We start from the raw sequence: 15962 nt of genomic DNA, 5'->3' as shown, positions 1-15962 counted from the left end.
GTTTCCAATTCTGGAACCACTGGTTATCAGTCCAAACAAACCCCAAAGATGTCAGGTTGTAAGTCAACCTTGTAGACAAGCTATCCTAGTGGTAGCATGGACTAAGCAGCCTTAAAGGCTTAACTTAAGAGGTCGTGTTAAGCGAGCTTGTTTTACCACATACAATCCTGTAATCAAATGAAAGGACACCACACAAGTATATATTATAAAAATATATGTATTTATTACTAAATTACTCCCCAGTACTCTTTGAGGAAAGGGGCACAAGCGTTAAATCAAAAGCACTGTTACACATATAAAGTTGCACGTTTATGGATGAGGGCGGGTGGCCACTCAGACCATATATTAAAAAAGTGGTATAAGTAACACTTTACGAACAATGGTTAGGCCTAGGGCCTAGAGATTCGCTGGGAGCAGTCAGGACAAGCAATGAAGAAGTCGGGAGTAGCCCACAGGAGACGGATGCAGCACGGAAAGTGCGGCGCGCACCAATGCACTGTCAATGGTGCGTAAAAGTCAATTAAAGTGAATAAAAAGATACTTCCGCTGAACCTAGGAACACAAAACTTTAGACACAGACCCTAGAGGTGTGTACCAGTGTAAAGACACCGGCGTTGCAAAGTTACCTCACCCACAGGCCGTGGGTGCACAGGGTCGAAGTGGCGTCGGGTTCTGTCACGCAGGTTCTTGGTGCTTGGAGCTGTTGCAGCTGCAGGCGCTGTGAAGCAGAAGTGTCCGGTGCGATCCAAGGGTGGATCGATGTAGAAAAGTACCTGAAAGCAGAGGGGACAGAGTCTGGGTCACTCAGCTGTGACCAGGGTGGAACCAGGACGGAACCAGGCAATGTCGGGCGCAATCAGGCGGTTGTCGATAGGCTTCTCTCCGCTGTCACGTGGGCTCTGGGGCATCTGCGACGTCCAGGAGCAGGTCACGATCTGTCCCACGTAGGCTCTCGCCGTCAGCACCGTCGGCTTGAAGATTGTAGCAAACAGCACTTGGCAAAAGCAATCCACGCGGAACCGGGAGATTGCTTATCACTCGAACCAGGAGGGTCAGAGTGGGTGCTCCTTTTCACAGGAGCTGGTGCAGATCTGGAGCAACCAGAAAAGCAAGTCGGATTTCAAAGTTCGTCGGCACAGGGGCCACAAGCCAGCTGGCAAGTGACCGGGCCAACGCGTCGAGCGCACACAAGCAGAAGGGCCCCACGCAGCACTCAGCGAGTGTGGAGGGGTGAGCTTTGGTGCAAGTGGAGCTCGGGGCTGGGGCTTCTCAAACCCCGGTGTACAGCTTCGAGGGTCACTCGTGGGCCGCACGGTCAGCGTCTCGTGGCCTTTTCAAGATGGCGTGCCCCACGCTTCCGGTCGCCTCCACGGGTCCCAGCTCTGCAGGGACTGTGGATCGGGCAGGTAGAAGGCAGGCAAGCTTGATCTCGTCGATCTCTGTCGCTCGAGTTCCGGCGGGAACTGCAACAAAGCAAGGGTCGAGGGCTGGATGGTGCCTGTTTGCACAGGGTGGTCACTCCTTGACCACAAGGGAGATTCTTCAGTCTTCTCACGTCGTGTAGAAAGTCGAAGGGTCCAGATTTCGTTTCTTATGTTTCTTCAGGACGATCTGAGGTCCGTTGGGACTGCTCCCCTTCTTATTCGAATCTAGGGGGTTGGACATCCTGCTAGGTCCCCTCCTATGGGTGGGACCCAGGAAGGGGGTGGTTACACCCCTCTCCTTTGATCCTGGCCGCGCTGGGACAGGGGCTGGGAGGCCCCAGAACCGGTTTGGCCGGATCCTGCAAGGGGCAGCCTTGTGCTCCCCAGGCAGTGTCTGGTTTCATTGAAACCTCCCTACTCCAATCCACTATCTCCTGTCTGGGGTGGTTTGACACCGCCCTGTGACAGGAAACTCTTTGTCCAGGCCTCCTCTGCCGGGTTTCGGTCAGCAGCAGGAGGTCAGACCCGTGTCTGTGGCAGGGGCATCCATTTTGTGGATCTGAGGCTCATTTTAAATCAACCGCGTTTCAGTAAAGTAACATGTCCTCTCCCTCTAGAAGGGTGGAATGCTATCCCCGTCGCCAGAACTGGCGAGGGGATAGTATTCCAATTCGTATGACACCTTACACGACATGTTTTGATAAAGCCAAACCAAAGTTGCTATATAACCGCGAGGATTATAATGCGCTTAAGAGTATATGGTATGGCATTATCCCGGATCAGCTTAGGGAGTTGTTCCCGACAGCTGCAGACAGGCTCAGCTCATGCCAGAGCACCATCTCACATAAAACCACGCACTCTGCCTCCAGGATTGATGAGGCCTTCCATAGGAGTGGCTTACAGGCTATATATGTGTCCAGATATAGGTTTAGATATAGGTATACTATATCTAAGCAAGGGGTGATTACACCCACTTGCCCCAGCTGAGTGATCAGCCAGTTGTGTCAATTTAAGAACCAGCCAGGGGTGGCAAAAGCTATGCTTCAGCCCCTGGTAGGCCTTGGTGGCACCTATGCCCTGGGCACCTATAGTGCATGGTACAGGGGCTGACAAGGAGTCCATTTCCAATTGTGGTATGTACCTATAGCACATGTATTACAAATTTAGAGAGAGAACAGCAGGCTGGGGGTCTGATTAGCAGGCCCACAGCCTCAGTAAGTCGAAAACCAGTGAAGCAAAAAGCAAAAATTGGGGTGACCATAGGATAGCAGACCCTACTCTCCTACATAACCCCCCCCCAAACGCAGGGACATTAAACTTAACCTTGACCAGATAAGTCTTCATGTTCTAAGTGGAAGTACCTGGAGAGACCATCTGCATTACCATGGTCAGTCCCTGGGCGGTGCTCCACTGTAAAGTCCATCCCCTGTAGGGAAATGGACCACCTGAGCAGTTTGGGATTTTCACCCTTCATCTGATTTAGCCACAAGAGGGGCTTATGGTCTGTCTGAATTAGGAAGTGAGTACCAAACAAGTATGGCCTCAACTTCTTCAGGGCCCAAACCACAGCAAAGGCCTCCCTCTCAATAGCTGACCAACGTTTCTCCCTGGGGGTCAGCCTTCTGCTAATAAAAGCAATGGGCTGGTCTTGACCATCTTGATTAAGTTGTGAAAGCACAGCTCCCACCCCCAACTCAGAAGCATCTGTCTGTACAATGAACTGTTTGGAGTAGTCAGGACTCTTCAGGATAGGTGCAGAGCACATGGCCTTCTTCAGGTCATCAAATGCCTTTTGACAGCTAACTGTCCACTGAACCTTTTTGGGCATCTTCTTGGATGTCAAGTCATTCAATGGTGTCACAATGGACCCATAGTTCTTTACAAATTTTCTGTAATACCCAGTCAGGCCCAAGAAGGCTCTGACTTGTGTCTGGGTAGTTGGAGGAGTCCAGTCCTGTATGGTCTGGATCTTGCTCTCCAGTGGTTGAACTTGACCCCCACCTACTAGGTGGCCCAAGTACACAACCTTGCTCTGCCCTATCTGGCACTTAGTAGCCTTGATAGTCAGGCCTGCCTTTTGCAGGGCCTCCAGAACCTTCTTCAGGTGGATCAGGTGATCCTCCCAGGTGGAGCTAAAGACAGCAATATCATCTAGATATGCTGCACAAAAGTCATCCAGCCCAGCAAGGACTTGGTTCACCAACCTTTGGAAAGTGGCAGGTGCATTCTTCAAACCAAAGGGCATTACCACAAACTGATAATGCCCACTAGGGGTAGAGAATGCTGTTTTGGCTTTTGACTCTTCAGCTAGTCTGATTTGCCAGTAGCCAGCTGTCAAATCAAATGTGCTCAGAAACTTGGCAGAAGCCAATTTATCAATGAGCTCATCTGCTCTTGGAATGGGATGAGCATCTGTCCTAGTGACAGCATTGAGACCTCTGTAGTCCACACAAAACCTCATTTCTCTCTTTCCATCTTTGGTATGAGGTTTTGGCACAAGGACCACTGGGCTAGCCCATGGGCTCTCTGATGGCTCAATCACTCCAAGCTCCAACATCTTTTGCACCTCAGCCTTTATACAATCCCTGACATGGTCAGGTTGCCTGTAGATTTTATTCTTCACAGGCAGATTGTCACCAGTATCCACCTCATGGGTGCACCAGCTAGTCTGACTGGGTGTGAGTGAAAACAAGTGTCTGTGGGCCTGCAACACCTGTCTGCAGTCCACCTGTTGCTGCTCAGTGAGGCTGCCTGCCAAGGCTACTCCATCAACTGAACCATCATCAGGGTTCTGGGAAAGCAGGTCTGGGAGAGGGTCACTCTCTTCCTCCTGTTCCCCATCTGTGGCCATGAGGAGACTCATGTCCTCCCTGTCAACAAATGCTTTCAAACGATTGACATGGAGCACCCTGTGGGGGCTCCTAGGGGTGCCAAAGTCAACCAAGTAGGTGACTTCTCCCTTCTTTTCAATGATAGGGTAGGGTCCAGTCCATTGGTCCTGGAGAGCTGCTGGCCCCACTGGGTCCAACACCCACACCTTCTGTCCTGGCTGGTACTCAACCAGAACAGCCTTTTGGTCATGCCAGGCTTTCTGTAATTCCTGACTTGCCTCAAGGTTTTTGGATGCTCTCTCCATGTATTCAGCCATCCTGGAGCGGAGACCAAGTACATAGTCCACAACGTCTAGTTTAGGCTTTTTGAGAGGTAACTCCCATCCTTCCTTCACCAAACTCAATGGACCTCTTACAGGGTGGCCAAACAAAAGTTCAAAAGGGCTGTAGCCAACCCCCTTCTGTGGGACCTCTCTGTAAGCAAAGAGCAAGCAGGGTAAAAGGATGTCCCATTTCCGCCTAAGCTTCTCTGGTAAACCTTTTATCATTCCCTTTAGGGTCTTGTTGAACCTTTCCACAAGCCCATTGCACTGTGGATGGTAGGGTGTGGTAAACTTATAGTTTACTCCACACTCTTTCCACATTGCTTTTAAGTATCCAGACATGAAGTTAGTACCTCTGTCTGAAAGAACCTCCTTTGGAAAGCCCACTCTTGAGAAAACTGCAATGAGGGCTTTTGCCACCACAGGAGCTGTGGTGGTCCTCAGGGGAATTGCTTCTGGGTACCTGGTGGCATGATCCACTACCACCAGTATAAATCTGTGCCCAGATGCTGTTTGAGGATCCATGGGACCCACAATGTCTATTCCAACTCTTTCAAAGGGTACCCCCACCACAGGTAGTGGTATCAGGGGGGCCTTTGTTGTGCCACCTGACTTACCACTGGCTTGGCAAGTGACACAGGAGCGACAAAACTCCTTGACATTTTCTGACATGTGAGGCCAGTGAAAGTGTGGAACAAGCCTGTCCCAAGTCTTATTCTGGCCTAAGTGTCCTGCAAGGGGAATATCATGGGCCAAGGTAAGAAGGAAGCCCCTAAACTTCAAAGGTATAACCAACCTCCTGGTTGTGCCAGGCTTGGGGTCTCTAGCCTCTGAATAAAGGAGTCCTTCATCCCAATACACTTTATGGGTACCTTGAGCATTCCCTGCAGCCTCAGCAGCAGCTTGCTGTCTGAGGGGTTCAAGTGAAGGGCAATCTAATTGGGCCTGCCCCAGGTCTGCCCTTGAGGGTCCCCCTGTCCCCAGAAACTCAACCTGATCAGGTTCAAGCTCCTCAGAGACAGTCTCCTCTTGGACTGCAGAATCAGTTTCCTGTGAAACCTGATCCTCAACCTGGGGCAAGTGGGAAGGCACAGCCTTAACCCTCTTGCTCCTTCTCTTGGGTTGTGGTTGGTCTATTGTTTCAAGATCCACCACTGGTTCAGGAAGGCACTTCTTAGCCTGAGACCTTGTCACTGCAAGGACATGAGCTGAAATCCCTAGCATTTCTGCATGAGTCCTGTACTCCACTTCTGACCAAACTGAGCTTTCAAGATCATTGCCTAACAGACAGTCTACTGGGAGGTCTGCACTCACAACAACTTTCTTTAGGCCATCTACCCCTCCCCAGGAGAAGTTCACAACAGCCACACTATGGGAAGTAGTGGAGTTGCTTGCATTGGTCACTAGGTAACTTTCACCTAGTACAATTTGTCCAGGGTCCACAAAGCCAGGTGCCACCATTGTGACACTGGCACAAGTGTCCCTGTAGGCCTGAGCCAGTTTCTCATTAATTAAGGGAGTCTGCCTATATTTGCCCAGGTTACTGGGGCTTACTGCAGTGGGCAAAGATATGTCCACATCATATAGGAGAACTGCCTGTGTGGGGATTCTGACTAGGCCAGATTCCACCTCAGTACCCAGGGTCAACCCTACTAAACCCTTTGGCTGTGTACCACCACTGCTGACTGTACTAGGGGGTGCAGTTGCTTTAGGAGCTGCAGTGGTGGGGACTGGATTTTTCTTAGTGCATTCACTGCCCCAGTGTGAAACTGATTTGCAGGTATTACACCAAGGTTTCTTTGGGCCATCATTCTTCTTTTTCTTGTTTCCATTTTGGGAACCCCCCTCCTTATTGCTAGTTTGGGGGCCTGAAGACTTCTGGTCCTTTTCTTTATCTTTCTGATTCCCACCCTTCTGGTCTGTTTTCTTCTGGTCACCTTGGTTCTGGTTTTTCTGCTTAATCCTTGTTCTGACCCATTTGTCTGCCTTCTTTCCCAACTCTTGGGGAGAGGTCAAATCAGAGTCAACAAGGTATTGATGCAACAGCTGGTTCTGACAGTTATTAAGGATCTGTTCTCTCATCATAAGATTGTACAATCCTGTATAGTCTGAAACTTTACTTCCCTGCAGCCAACCCTCCAGAGCCTTAGTGGCACAATCTACAAAATCAGTCCAGTCCTGAGTCTGTGCTTTTTGGGTGTCTCTGAACAACAACCTGTATTGCTCAGTGGTTAGGCCAAACCCTTCAATAAGAGCACTCTTCAGAACAGAGTAGTTTTTGGCATCCTCAGGTCTAACAGTGAGGAGCCTGTCCCTCCCTTTCTCAGAAAAGGAGTACCATAAAATTGCTGCCCACTGATCCTCAGGGACCTGCTGTACCATGCAGGCCCTCTCAAGAGCAGTCATCCATTTGTGGATATCATCCCCTTCCTTGTAGGGGGGCACAATTTTTGTCAGGTTTCTATTGTCATAGGCCCTGTCTTTTTCTTTAGGAACTTTGCTGCCACCAGTGGCATCTAAGCCACACAATTTTTTCTCTCTTGCTAAAGCAAGTTTAGCTTGAGCCAAGGCTACCTCTTCCCTTTCTATTTGGAGTTGGACAGCCCTCATCCTGGCCCTATGCTCTATTCTCTGGGAGGAAGTCATTCCTCTTTGAGATTCTCTTGAGGCACTAGAAAGGTGAGAGTCCCTTGACAGAGATCTCTCCCTTCTATTACCTGGGAGAATTTGGTTATGAGATCTGGAGTGGTGCTGGCCCCCTCCATTCCCATGTAGGTCCAAGTTGGCCTGGTTAAGCCTGGCAACCTGTACCTGGTTTCCCACCTGATCCTGATCTTCAGGCTCTTCTACATCAGAGCCTTCCTCTGGGTCTTCCTCTTCCTCCTCTACTCCTTCTTGAAGATCCTCATTCTCAGGGGAGTTTATCCCTTCCTCTGTTTCTAAGGGAGTCTGAACCGCCTTGTCTAGGTCATCCTTTTCTAGGAGAGCTATTAGGGAAGGAATGGTAGGGCCTCTGCCCTTTTTTAGCCCCCTGGCTGTGCACAAGGCACTCAGGTCTTTGTGGCTAAGGTTGTCATATCTGGATGTTGTCCCTATAGGATCAACTATTACAGGAGCAGAGCCTGAGGCTCTTTCTGTATCAGACATGACTGCTAGTGAGGTGTAAGTGGTGCACTTACCTACACTAAGTGGTTTCCTACTGTCCCTTGCTAGTGAGTTGTAGTCAGGGTGTGCTAATCCCTTTAATCTACAACTACTAAGTTCAGTAGAACTTAATATGCTAAGCTTTTGATTTATATGTACCTAGAGGTACTTGATGTGATCTTTCAATTTGATAAAGATTGCAATGGTAAAACAAACAGCAAGCTCAAATCCGCACCGCTGCACACCAATGTGAGAAGTTGGCCTGATAGGTAGTGTTTCCAATTCTGGAACCACTGGTTATCAGTCCAAACAAACCCCAAAGATGTCAGGTTGTAAGTCAACCTTGTAGACAAGCTATCCTAGTGGTAGCATGGACTAAGCAGCCTTAAAGGCTTAACTTAAGAGGTCGTGTTAAGCGAGCTTGTTTTACCACATACAATCCTGTAATCAAATGAAAGGACACCACACAAGTATATATTATAAAAATATATGTATTTATTACTAAATTACTCCCCAGTACTCTTTATGAGGAAAGGGGCACAAGCGTTAAATCAAAAGCACTGTTACACATATAAAGTTGCACGTTTATGGATGAGGGCGGGTGGCCACTCAGACCATATATTAAAAAAGTGGTATAAGTAACACTTTACGAACAATGGTTAGGCCTAGGGCCTAGAGATTCGCTGGGAGCAGTCAGGACAAGCAATGAAGAAGTCGGGAGTAGCCCACAGGAGACGGATGCAGCACGGAAAGTGCGGCGCGCACCACTGCACTGTCAATGGTGCGTAAAAGTCAATTAAAGTGAATAAAAAGATACTTCCGCTGAACCTAGGAACACAAAACTTTAGACACAGACCCTAGAGGTGTGTACCAGTGTAAAGACACCGGCGTTGCAAAGTTACCTCACCCACAGGCCGTGGGTGCACAGGGTCGAAGTGGCGTCGGGTTCTGTCACGCAGGTTCTTGGTGCTTGGAGCTGTTGCAGCTGCAGGCGCTGTGAAGCAGAAGTGTCCGGTGCGATCCAAGGGTGGATCGATGTAGAAAAGTACCTGAAAGCAGAGGGGACAGAGTCTGGGTCACTCAGCTGTGACCAGGGTGGAACCAGGACGGAACCAGGCAATGTCGGGCGCAATCAGGCGGTTGTCGATAGGCTTCTCTCCGCTGTCACGTGGGCTCTGGGGCATCTGCGACGTCCAGGAGCAGGTCACGATCTGTCCCACGTAGGCTCTCGCCGTCAGCACCGTCGGCTTGAAGATTGTAGCAAACAGCACTTGGCAAAAGCAATCCACGCGGAACCGGGAGATTGCTTATCACTCGAACCAGGAGGGTCAGAGTGGGTGCTCCTTTTCACAGGAGCTGGTGCAGATCTGGAGCAACCAGAAAAGCAAGTCGGATTTCAAAGTTCGTCGGCACAGGGGCCACAAGCCAGCTGGCAAGTGACCGGGCCAACGCGTCGAGCGCACACAAGCAGAAGGGCCCCACGCAGCACTCAGCGAGTGTGGAGGGGTGAGCTTTGGTGCAAGTGGAGCTCGGGGCTGGGGCTTCTCAAACCCCGGTGTACAGCTTCGAGGGTCACTCGTGGGCCGCACGGTCAGCGTCTCGTGGCCTTTTCAAGATGGCGTGCCCCACGCTTCCGGTCGCCTCCACGGGTCCCAGCTCTGCAGGGACTGTGGATCGGGCAGGTAGAAGGCAGGCAAGCTTGATCTCGTCGATCTCTGTCGCTCGAGTTCCGGCGGGAACTGCAACAAAGCAAGGGTCGAGGGCTGGATGGTGCCTGTTTGCACAGGGTGGTCACTCCTTGACCACAAGGGAGATTCTTCAGTCTTCTCACGTCGTGTAGAAAGTCGAAGGGTCCAGATTTCGTTTCTTATGTTTCTTCAGGATGATCTGAGGTCCGTTGGGACTGCTCCCCTTCTTATTCGAATCTAGGGGGTTGGACATCCTGCTAGGTCCCCTCCTATGGGTGGGACCCAGGAAGGGGGTGGTTACACCCCTCTCCTTTGATCCTGGCCGCGCTGGGACAGGGGCTGGGAGGCCCCAGAACCGGTTTGGCCGGATCCTGCAAGGGGCAGCCTTGTGCTCCCCAGGCAGTGTCTGGTTTCATTGAAACCTCCCTACTCCAATCCACTATCTCCTGTCTGGGGTGGTTTGACACCGCCCTGTGACAGGAAACTCTTTGTCCAGGCCTCCTCTGCCGGGTTTCGGTCAGCAGCAGGAGGTCAGACCCGTGTCTGTGGCAGGGGCATCCATTTTGTGGATCTGAGGCTCATTTTAAATCAACCGCGTTTCAGTAAAGTAACATGTCCTCTCCCTCTAGAAGGGTGGAATGCTATCCCCGTCGCCAGAACTGGCGAGGGGATAGTATTCCAATTCGTATGACACCTTACACGACATGTTTTGATAAAGCCAAACCAAAGTTGCTATATAACCGCGAGGATTATAATGCGCTTAAGAGTATATGGTATGGCATTATCCCGGATCAGCTTAGGGAGTTGTTCCCGACAGCTGCAGACAGGCTCAGCTCATGCCAGAGCACCATCTCACATAAAACCACGCACTCTGCCTCCAGGATTGATGAGGCCTTCCATAGGAGTGGCTTACAGGCTATATATGTGTCCAGATATAGGTTTAGATATAGGTATACTATATCTAAGCAAGGGGTGATTACACCCACTTGCCCCAGCTGAGTGATCAGCCAGTTGTGTCAATTTAAGAACCAGCCAGGGGTGGCAAAAGCTATGCTTCAGCCCCTGGTAGGCCTTGGTGGCACCTATGCCCTGGGCACCTATAGTGCATGGTACAGGGGCTGACAAGGAGTCCATTTCCAATTGTGGTATGTACCTATAGCACATGTATTACAAATTTAGAGAGAGAACAGCAGGCTGGGGGTCTGATTAGCAGGCCCACAGCCTCAGTAAGTCGAAAACCAGTGAAGCAAAAAGCAAAAATTGGGGTGACCATAGGATAGCAGACCCTACTCTCCTACACTTGGCCTCAGTGGAAACTAAGGTTAACTTTTTAACCGAGATCTTAAAACCTGCGCTGTCTCCTTTGGAACCCTTTCCTCCATTTAACAAAGCCTTGACTTAGTTCCTCATGACACCCTAGTCCAGATTTTGCCCAGCCTGTGAGTTGCACTATAGCTCAGAGGCACAGACTTGCACCAGATCATCCACCTTTCTTAATGGAACCCCCTTCTCCTGGGTGCCTTATCCCTCAAGTCTCTAAAAGTAAAGATAATCCTAATGCATTTCCCATTGACCCAGTGGACAGGGAGTTTAAGAAAATCAACAATATGTGCACAAGTGACTTCCCTTGAGCCAGCCCATTGTTCTGTTTAAAAAATGATCTGTGCTTCTTGGGTTGATATACCCACGCCTTCTGAGATATAGCAAGTAATATTTTGACTGCCCTGTGTGAGCTTTTCCAGCGATCTTTTGCCGAGATTGTACAAGAGCCCAGAACGAAGCAAAGTGCATTCTGAGGTTTGGCTTGGACTGCACAAACTGGGCTGTTCTACTTGCACCTCTGTTATCTAGCAAATGCTTAGGTGCACGCCATTAGATTTTCCAGAGAGGCCCTTAGATGGGGCCAGTTTTTTTTTGCAAATGCTATTTTTCAGTGCTGGAAAACTTAAAAGATAAGCATTGTTACAGATTGGTCCCTGGGGTTCTTTTCCACACTTGCCGTCAGCAGTATTGAAAATTTCGCTCATTAACGCCTAATGCGTCCTCTTACTGATCGTGAGTGTCATCTCCATTCGGTGGTGGTACAGAATATCTTCCCTTAGTGGGGTTCACTCTCAGGAAGTTGTTTTGCTACCTCCAAAAACACTCAATGCCTGCTTGCACCTTGAGTGTCCTCATTGCGGATCTAAAGGAGATGTATTCGTTTTCATTGGTGCTCAGGTGTTCTTTATGCATTTTGCCCCTCTGCTGCAAACCCCACAAGTCCTAAAACAGGTCAGGCAGGACCAGACTCAGCTCATAGAGAGGGACCTGCTGTCACAGCTGCAGGGGAAAGCCCTGCACCGGACCTCCTTAATCTGCACCTCCAAGCGTTGAGGTTGAGGTGAATCCACGGAGAGGTTTTTATCCTTCATCAGAAGTGGTGGATTTCAATTTTCCTGCTCACTGTTAATCCTGTCAGTTTGTTCTGATGGATACTTCTAATCCCATCTTCCTCACTTTTAGAATGTTCCCAGACTCTAGACTGGATCTCTGAATTATTTCACCAGTGCTCCCCAAGTGCCTCTAGATGACGCGATACGGCTCCTCAGTGACTTCGTACTGTCCTAGAAGTGGGGGCCGTGCATAAGTGCCATATCTGAGAAATTACATCAGCTCCTTTCTTTCCTTGCTCTTCGACACATATCCAGATCTTTGCTTCCAACTTTGTCAACTGCAAAATTATCCAGACAGCGTGTGAGAAAAGATCCCCTGGTAAACGACAGGATTCAAACTGTGCCATGATTGCAGGAAGCAGATGTCTGTTACGGAGACATGCGCCATTTGCCTGTGATGCTTGGCCTCCAGTCATGACTTGAAGTTGTACAATAAGAGAACAACCCTTTTAAATCTCACTTTTTTGTCACTTAAAACATATTTTGTCCTGTGCTCAACAGGGCCCGGGCATGAGTTCTGACCTACGCTATTAAGTGTCCATTTGGTTTTAGATAGATCTGTTTTGCTGGTCATCTGCTCAGGTATTCTAGTAGTTGGTTGCTATTCTTTCACACGCCTCTGAAGATGGTGGAAAAAAGAGTAAGACAGTTATTAGTGGCTTTGTGTTGTCATGTGTGTCATGTGGGAGGAATAGAGCAAAGCCATGGTGGTGCGCTTGTTGGGGCCAAGGAGCCTCTGTTGGATAGAAGTATCCAGACCCAGTCTGGCACCTGGAGGATATGAAAATGTAAGAAATCTGTGGGAAGCTAGAGTATCCACCAGAAAGATCACGGCTAAAGGTAAGTAACTTATTCCTTAGGCAATCCCATCATGATTTTTGTGGCTTGTTCATAACCGGTCAGGGGTGTGTTCTACAGATTATACAGTACTGTTACACTTCACAACACTGATAAGACTGAAGGTGTGTTCAACTAGCATTAGAAATATACCATTGAATGAGTTTGTATGGCTGCAACATGGTCATCAGGGCACTCACATTTACAAAACTCTTTTGTGTTGGTATTTAGGCCAGGAACGAGTTCAGGTAGGGAAAATTTACATTTCCCTGGCTTTTAACCATTTATGTTTTACATCCTCTGCAGGCTATCTCTCAGCCAATCATGTCTGAACTGACAAACTTGCAGAGACAGGAGCCCGTGGAAGGGTGAGTATTAATTTTGTGGCGTTGTGGCACAGAGCAAATTTTGGCTTTTGAGTTGGAGATGGAGACAACTGAAATGGGCTTGTGTGGGAAATATCTGCATAGTGGCCATAGGTCACGTTGGAAGTTGGCTTACCAGCGTAACTGAGTGTTGCACGGGAATTGGCATTCTATGAAGAGTGCTAGCATAAGAGCCATGCAACCTTTTTGAAGGAGACATGGGCTTTGAGTTCTAAAGTTATGAGTGCCTTGCGTTGGTTATCATTCACCGTTTATCACTAGTGGTGAACGTCTCCATGCTTGCTGAACACCATTCACCATCCAGCAAAGAAGATGAACATCAACAGCCAACTGCTGTCTGTTCAGCAGCCATCCCTCGAGGCTAAAGACTGGAGCTCTGGACAGACTGAAAGAATATGGGTTCAGCTCAAGGATGGGTGACTGTGTCTGAAGAGAGGCAAGTGCCTGACTAGGATCAATGTTTCTTGCTTCCCTTATTTAGATTGCAAACTGCAACCCCTCTGCCTAATTCGTATTGCACAAAGAATCCTGTTGAAGCAAAGAATCTTGCTTGCATTGTAGGAGAGTAGGTTCTGCTTCTTATAGTTACCCCCACTTGTTGCTGATGTTTCACTGTTTTTCGACTTTAGTCTGGCTGGGGCCTTGCTATCTAGGACGCCAGCCTAGCTGCTTCCTCTCTAAAATGATTGCATGTACTTAAGGCACACCACAGATTGGATTCTGGGGTACCCTTATAAGTCCCTAGTATATGATATCCTATAGACCGGGGGCATAGGTACCCCAGAGGCCTCTCAGGGGCTGCAGCATGTATTATGCCACCCCTGGGAGACCACTCAAAATGACACAAGTGGTCTGCTACAGCAGCCTGTGTAAGGTGGTGTGTGCACCTCTTACTTAGATATAGGTTTGCTATATCTCCCTTATATCACTACACATATAAACCTATCATTCACCCCTATGGCAGGCCTTATCAATCCTAAAGTCGGGGTGCTGGGTTTTATGTGGGAGGGTGCCCATGCATGAGCAGGGCCCCTCTGCAACCTACAACATCTATTCTCCGGGATTGTTCTGTCATGCAACCAACCATATATTCTTAAGTGCATTATAACCTTGCGGTAAATACTATCTTTAAGATGGCTGCAAGGAAACCTGTTGTGTTTGGTGTCAAACACCTTGGAATCATACCTTCGCACCAGTCTTGGCGGGGGAGGTATGATTCCACCCTTCTAGAGGGAGAAATTTGACTACACCGGTACACCTAGTACCAGCTTCACAGAACCCTAGCATCACTAGATGGATGCTGCCAGCCACAGACACGAGTCTGCCCTCCTGCTGCTGGACGAAACTCCGGCAGGGGAGGCTGGACAATAGGTTTCCTGTCACAGGGAGGTGTAACCTCCTCCCAGACATCTTTTAGTGTATTGGGGCTGGGTGGGTGCACTCCAAGAGTGCTTTGATGTCTGCATTGGGGACACATTTGGTGTCCCTGTGCATAGTCCAGCTCAAACAGGTTGCAGGGGCTACCAGCCCCTGCTTTGGCGCAAAACTGGACAAAGGACATGGGTGTAACCACCCCTCTGTCCTGACCCTCCCATAGGTGGGTCCCCGGAGTTTGTCCCACCCCTTTCTTGGGTATAAAGTAGGTACCCCTGACTACAGGACTTTAGATTTACCTGGACGAATCTCTGCGACAGAATCCCAGCACTTCAACTAACTGCACTTCGTTGGATGACCAAAGAATCTCTCTTGGAGTAAAGGAGTTACTCCCCTGCAAGGAAGGCACCAAAGATGCATCTGTCCGGTTTGCAACCTCGGAGCTCCTGAAGGATTCTGAAGACTTTGCAACACAGGAGGTGGGTTTCCAAGTTTCCCCGAGGCCGATCCGTGCTCTCAGCAAACCTGAGATCCCAAGCCCTCGTGGGGACCGTGCAACCCAAACCTCTGGACACCGTGCATTTGCAGCAGCATATGCTTCTTGGCGATCTCTGAGGCTGTGCTTTGGGCTACTTGTAGCCCAGACCCCGAGCAGTGATTCCACTGAAGATTACTTGCCTACACTCCACGAGTGACCAGTGGGCTGGTATTTAGTGATTCCTCTCGAGGCCCCTTTGCGATCCCTTGTCCGTCGACTTGTGGGTCCCTGATAAGGGTACTGTAACTTTGAACAGGCTTACCTGGTTGCTCCAGACGTGCCCTGACTCTCCATCGCTTGGGTAGTCACCAGGACCTTGCTGGTCCATCCCAAATCCCTTTTACTCTCACCGCGTGGATTGCTGTTGCCAAGGCTTGTTGGTCTCTGATCCGAACACCGACCCCCCCAGCACTTGACATCCTTCGTGGGACAGCTCGCCTGCGGATTCTGGTCGTCGTCGACGTCTCCTGGTCCCCGTGGCAGCGGAGTCAAGCTTCACCTCATTGCACCAGAAACACCCGACATTGGTGGGCATTGGTCTATCGTGCCCCTGGTCACCCTGAAGTGACCCAGACTCTGTCCCCTCTGCTTTCAGGTTCTTCACAGCTCCGATCCAGGCTTCGGTCGCACCGGACACTTTTCCTTTCCACCGCAGCAGCACTTTGCAGCAAATCTTCATTGAAAACAGCGATGATTCCAGACACCATTTGGCACCTATGCACCCAGCTTCCCTGGGTGAGGTAACATGGGTACTCCGGTGCTCACAGGGGTGCTGGCCTTAGAACCTTTCAAGTCTAAAAGGGTTTGTTCCAAGTCCTCTCCGAAGTGTCCCTAATCTTTAAAATTTGAACCGTGACTTTCCCATAGGATTGTCCAGAGCTCGCGGCTGTGTTCTCACACTGCACACGTTCCCCGTGGGTCCCCTGTGTCCCTACCTTGGATGGTTACTTGGGGCCCCAGCGATTCTACGTGCTCTAGGCAC

The 15962-nt window shown here is 49.6% G+C and overlaps 1 protein-coding gene across 3 annotated transcripts in view; it reads left to right on the top strand.

Annotated features, from left to right (window-relative positions):
* Nucleotides 1-15962, top strand: part of WNK3 (WNK lysine deficient protein kinase 3) — a 794746-nt gene that overhangs the window by 479505 nt on the left and 299279 nt on the right. For all 3 annotated transcript variants that reach the window (XM_086940176.1, XM_086940174.1, XM_086940175.1), the window contains exon 11: nucleotides 12989-13050. In XM_086940176.1, coding sequence (XP_086796302.1) covers nucleotides 12989-13050 — 62 coding nt within the window. The remainder of the gene's footprint in view (nucleotides 1-12988; nucleotides 13051-15962) is intronic.

Source organism: Lissotriton vulgaris, chromosome 10 (genome assembly GCF_964263255.1).
Source record: "Lissotriton vulgaris chromosome 10, aLisVul1.2, whole genome shotgun sequence".
Classification (NCBI taxonomy): domain Eukaryota; kingdom Metazoa; phylum Chordata; class Amphibia; order Caudata; family Salamandridae; genus Lissotriton; species Lissotriton vulgaris.
This window is presented reverse-complemented; position numbering and strand designations above follow the sequence as displayed.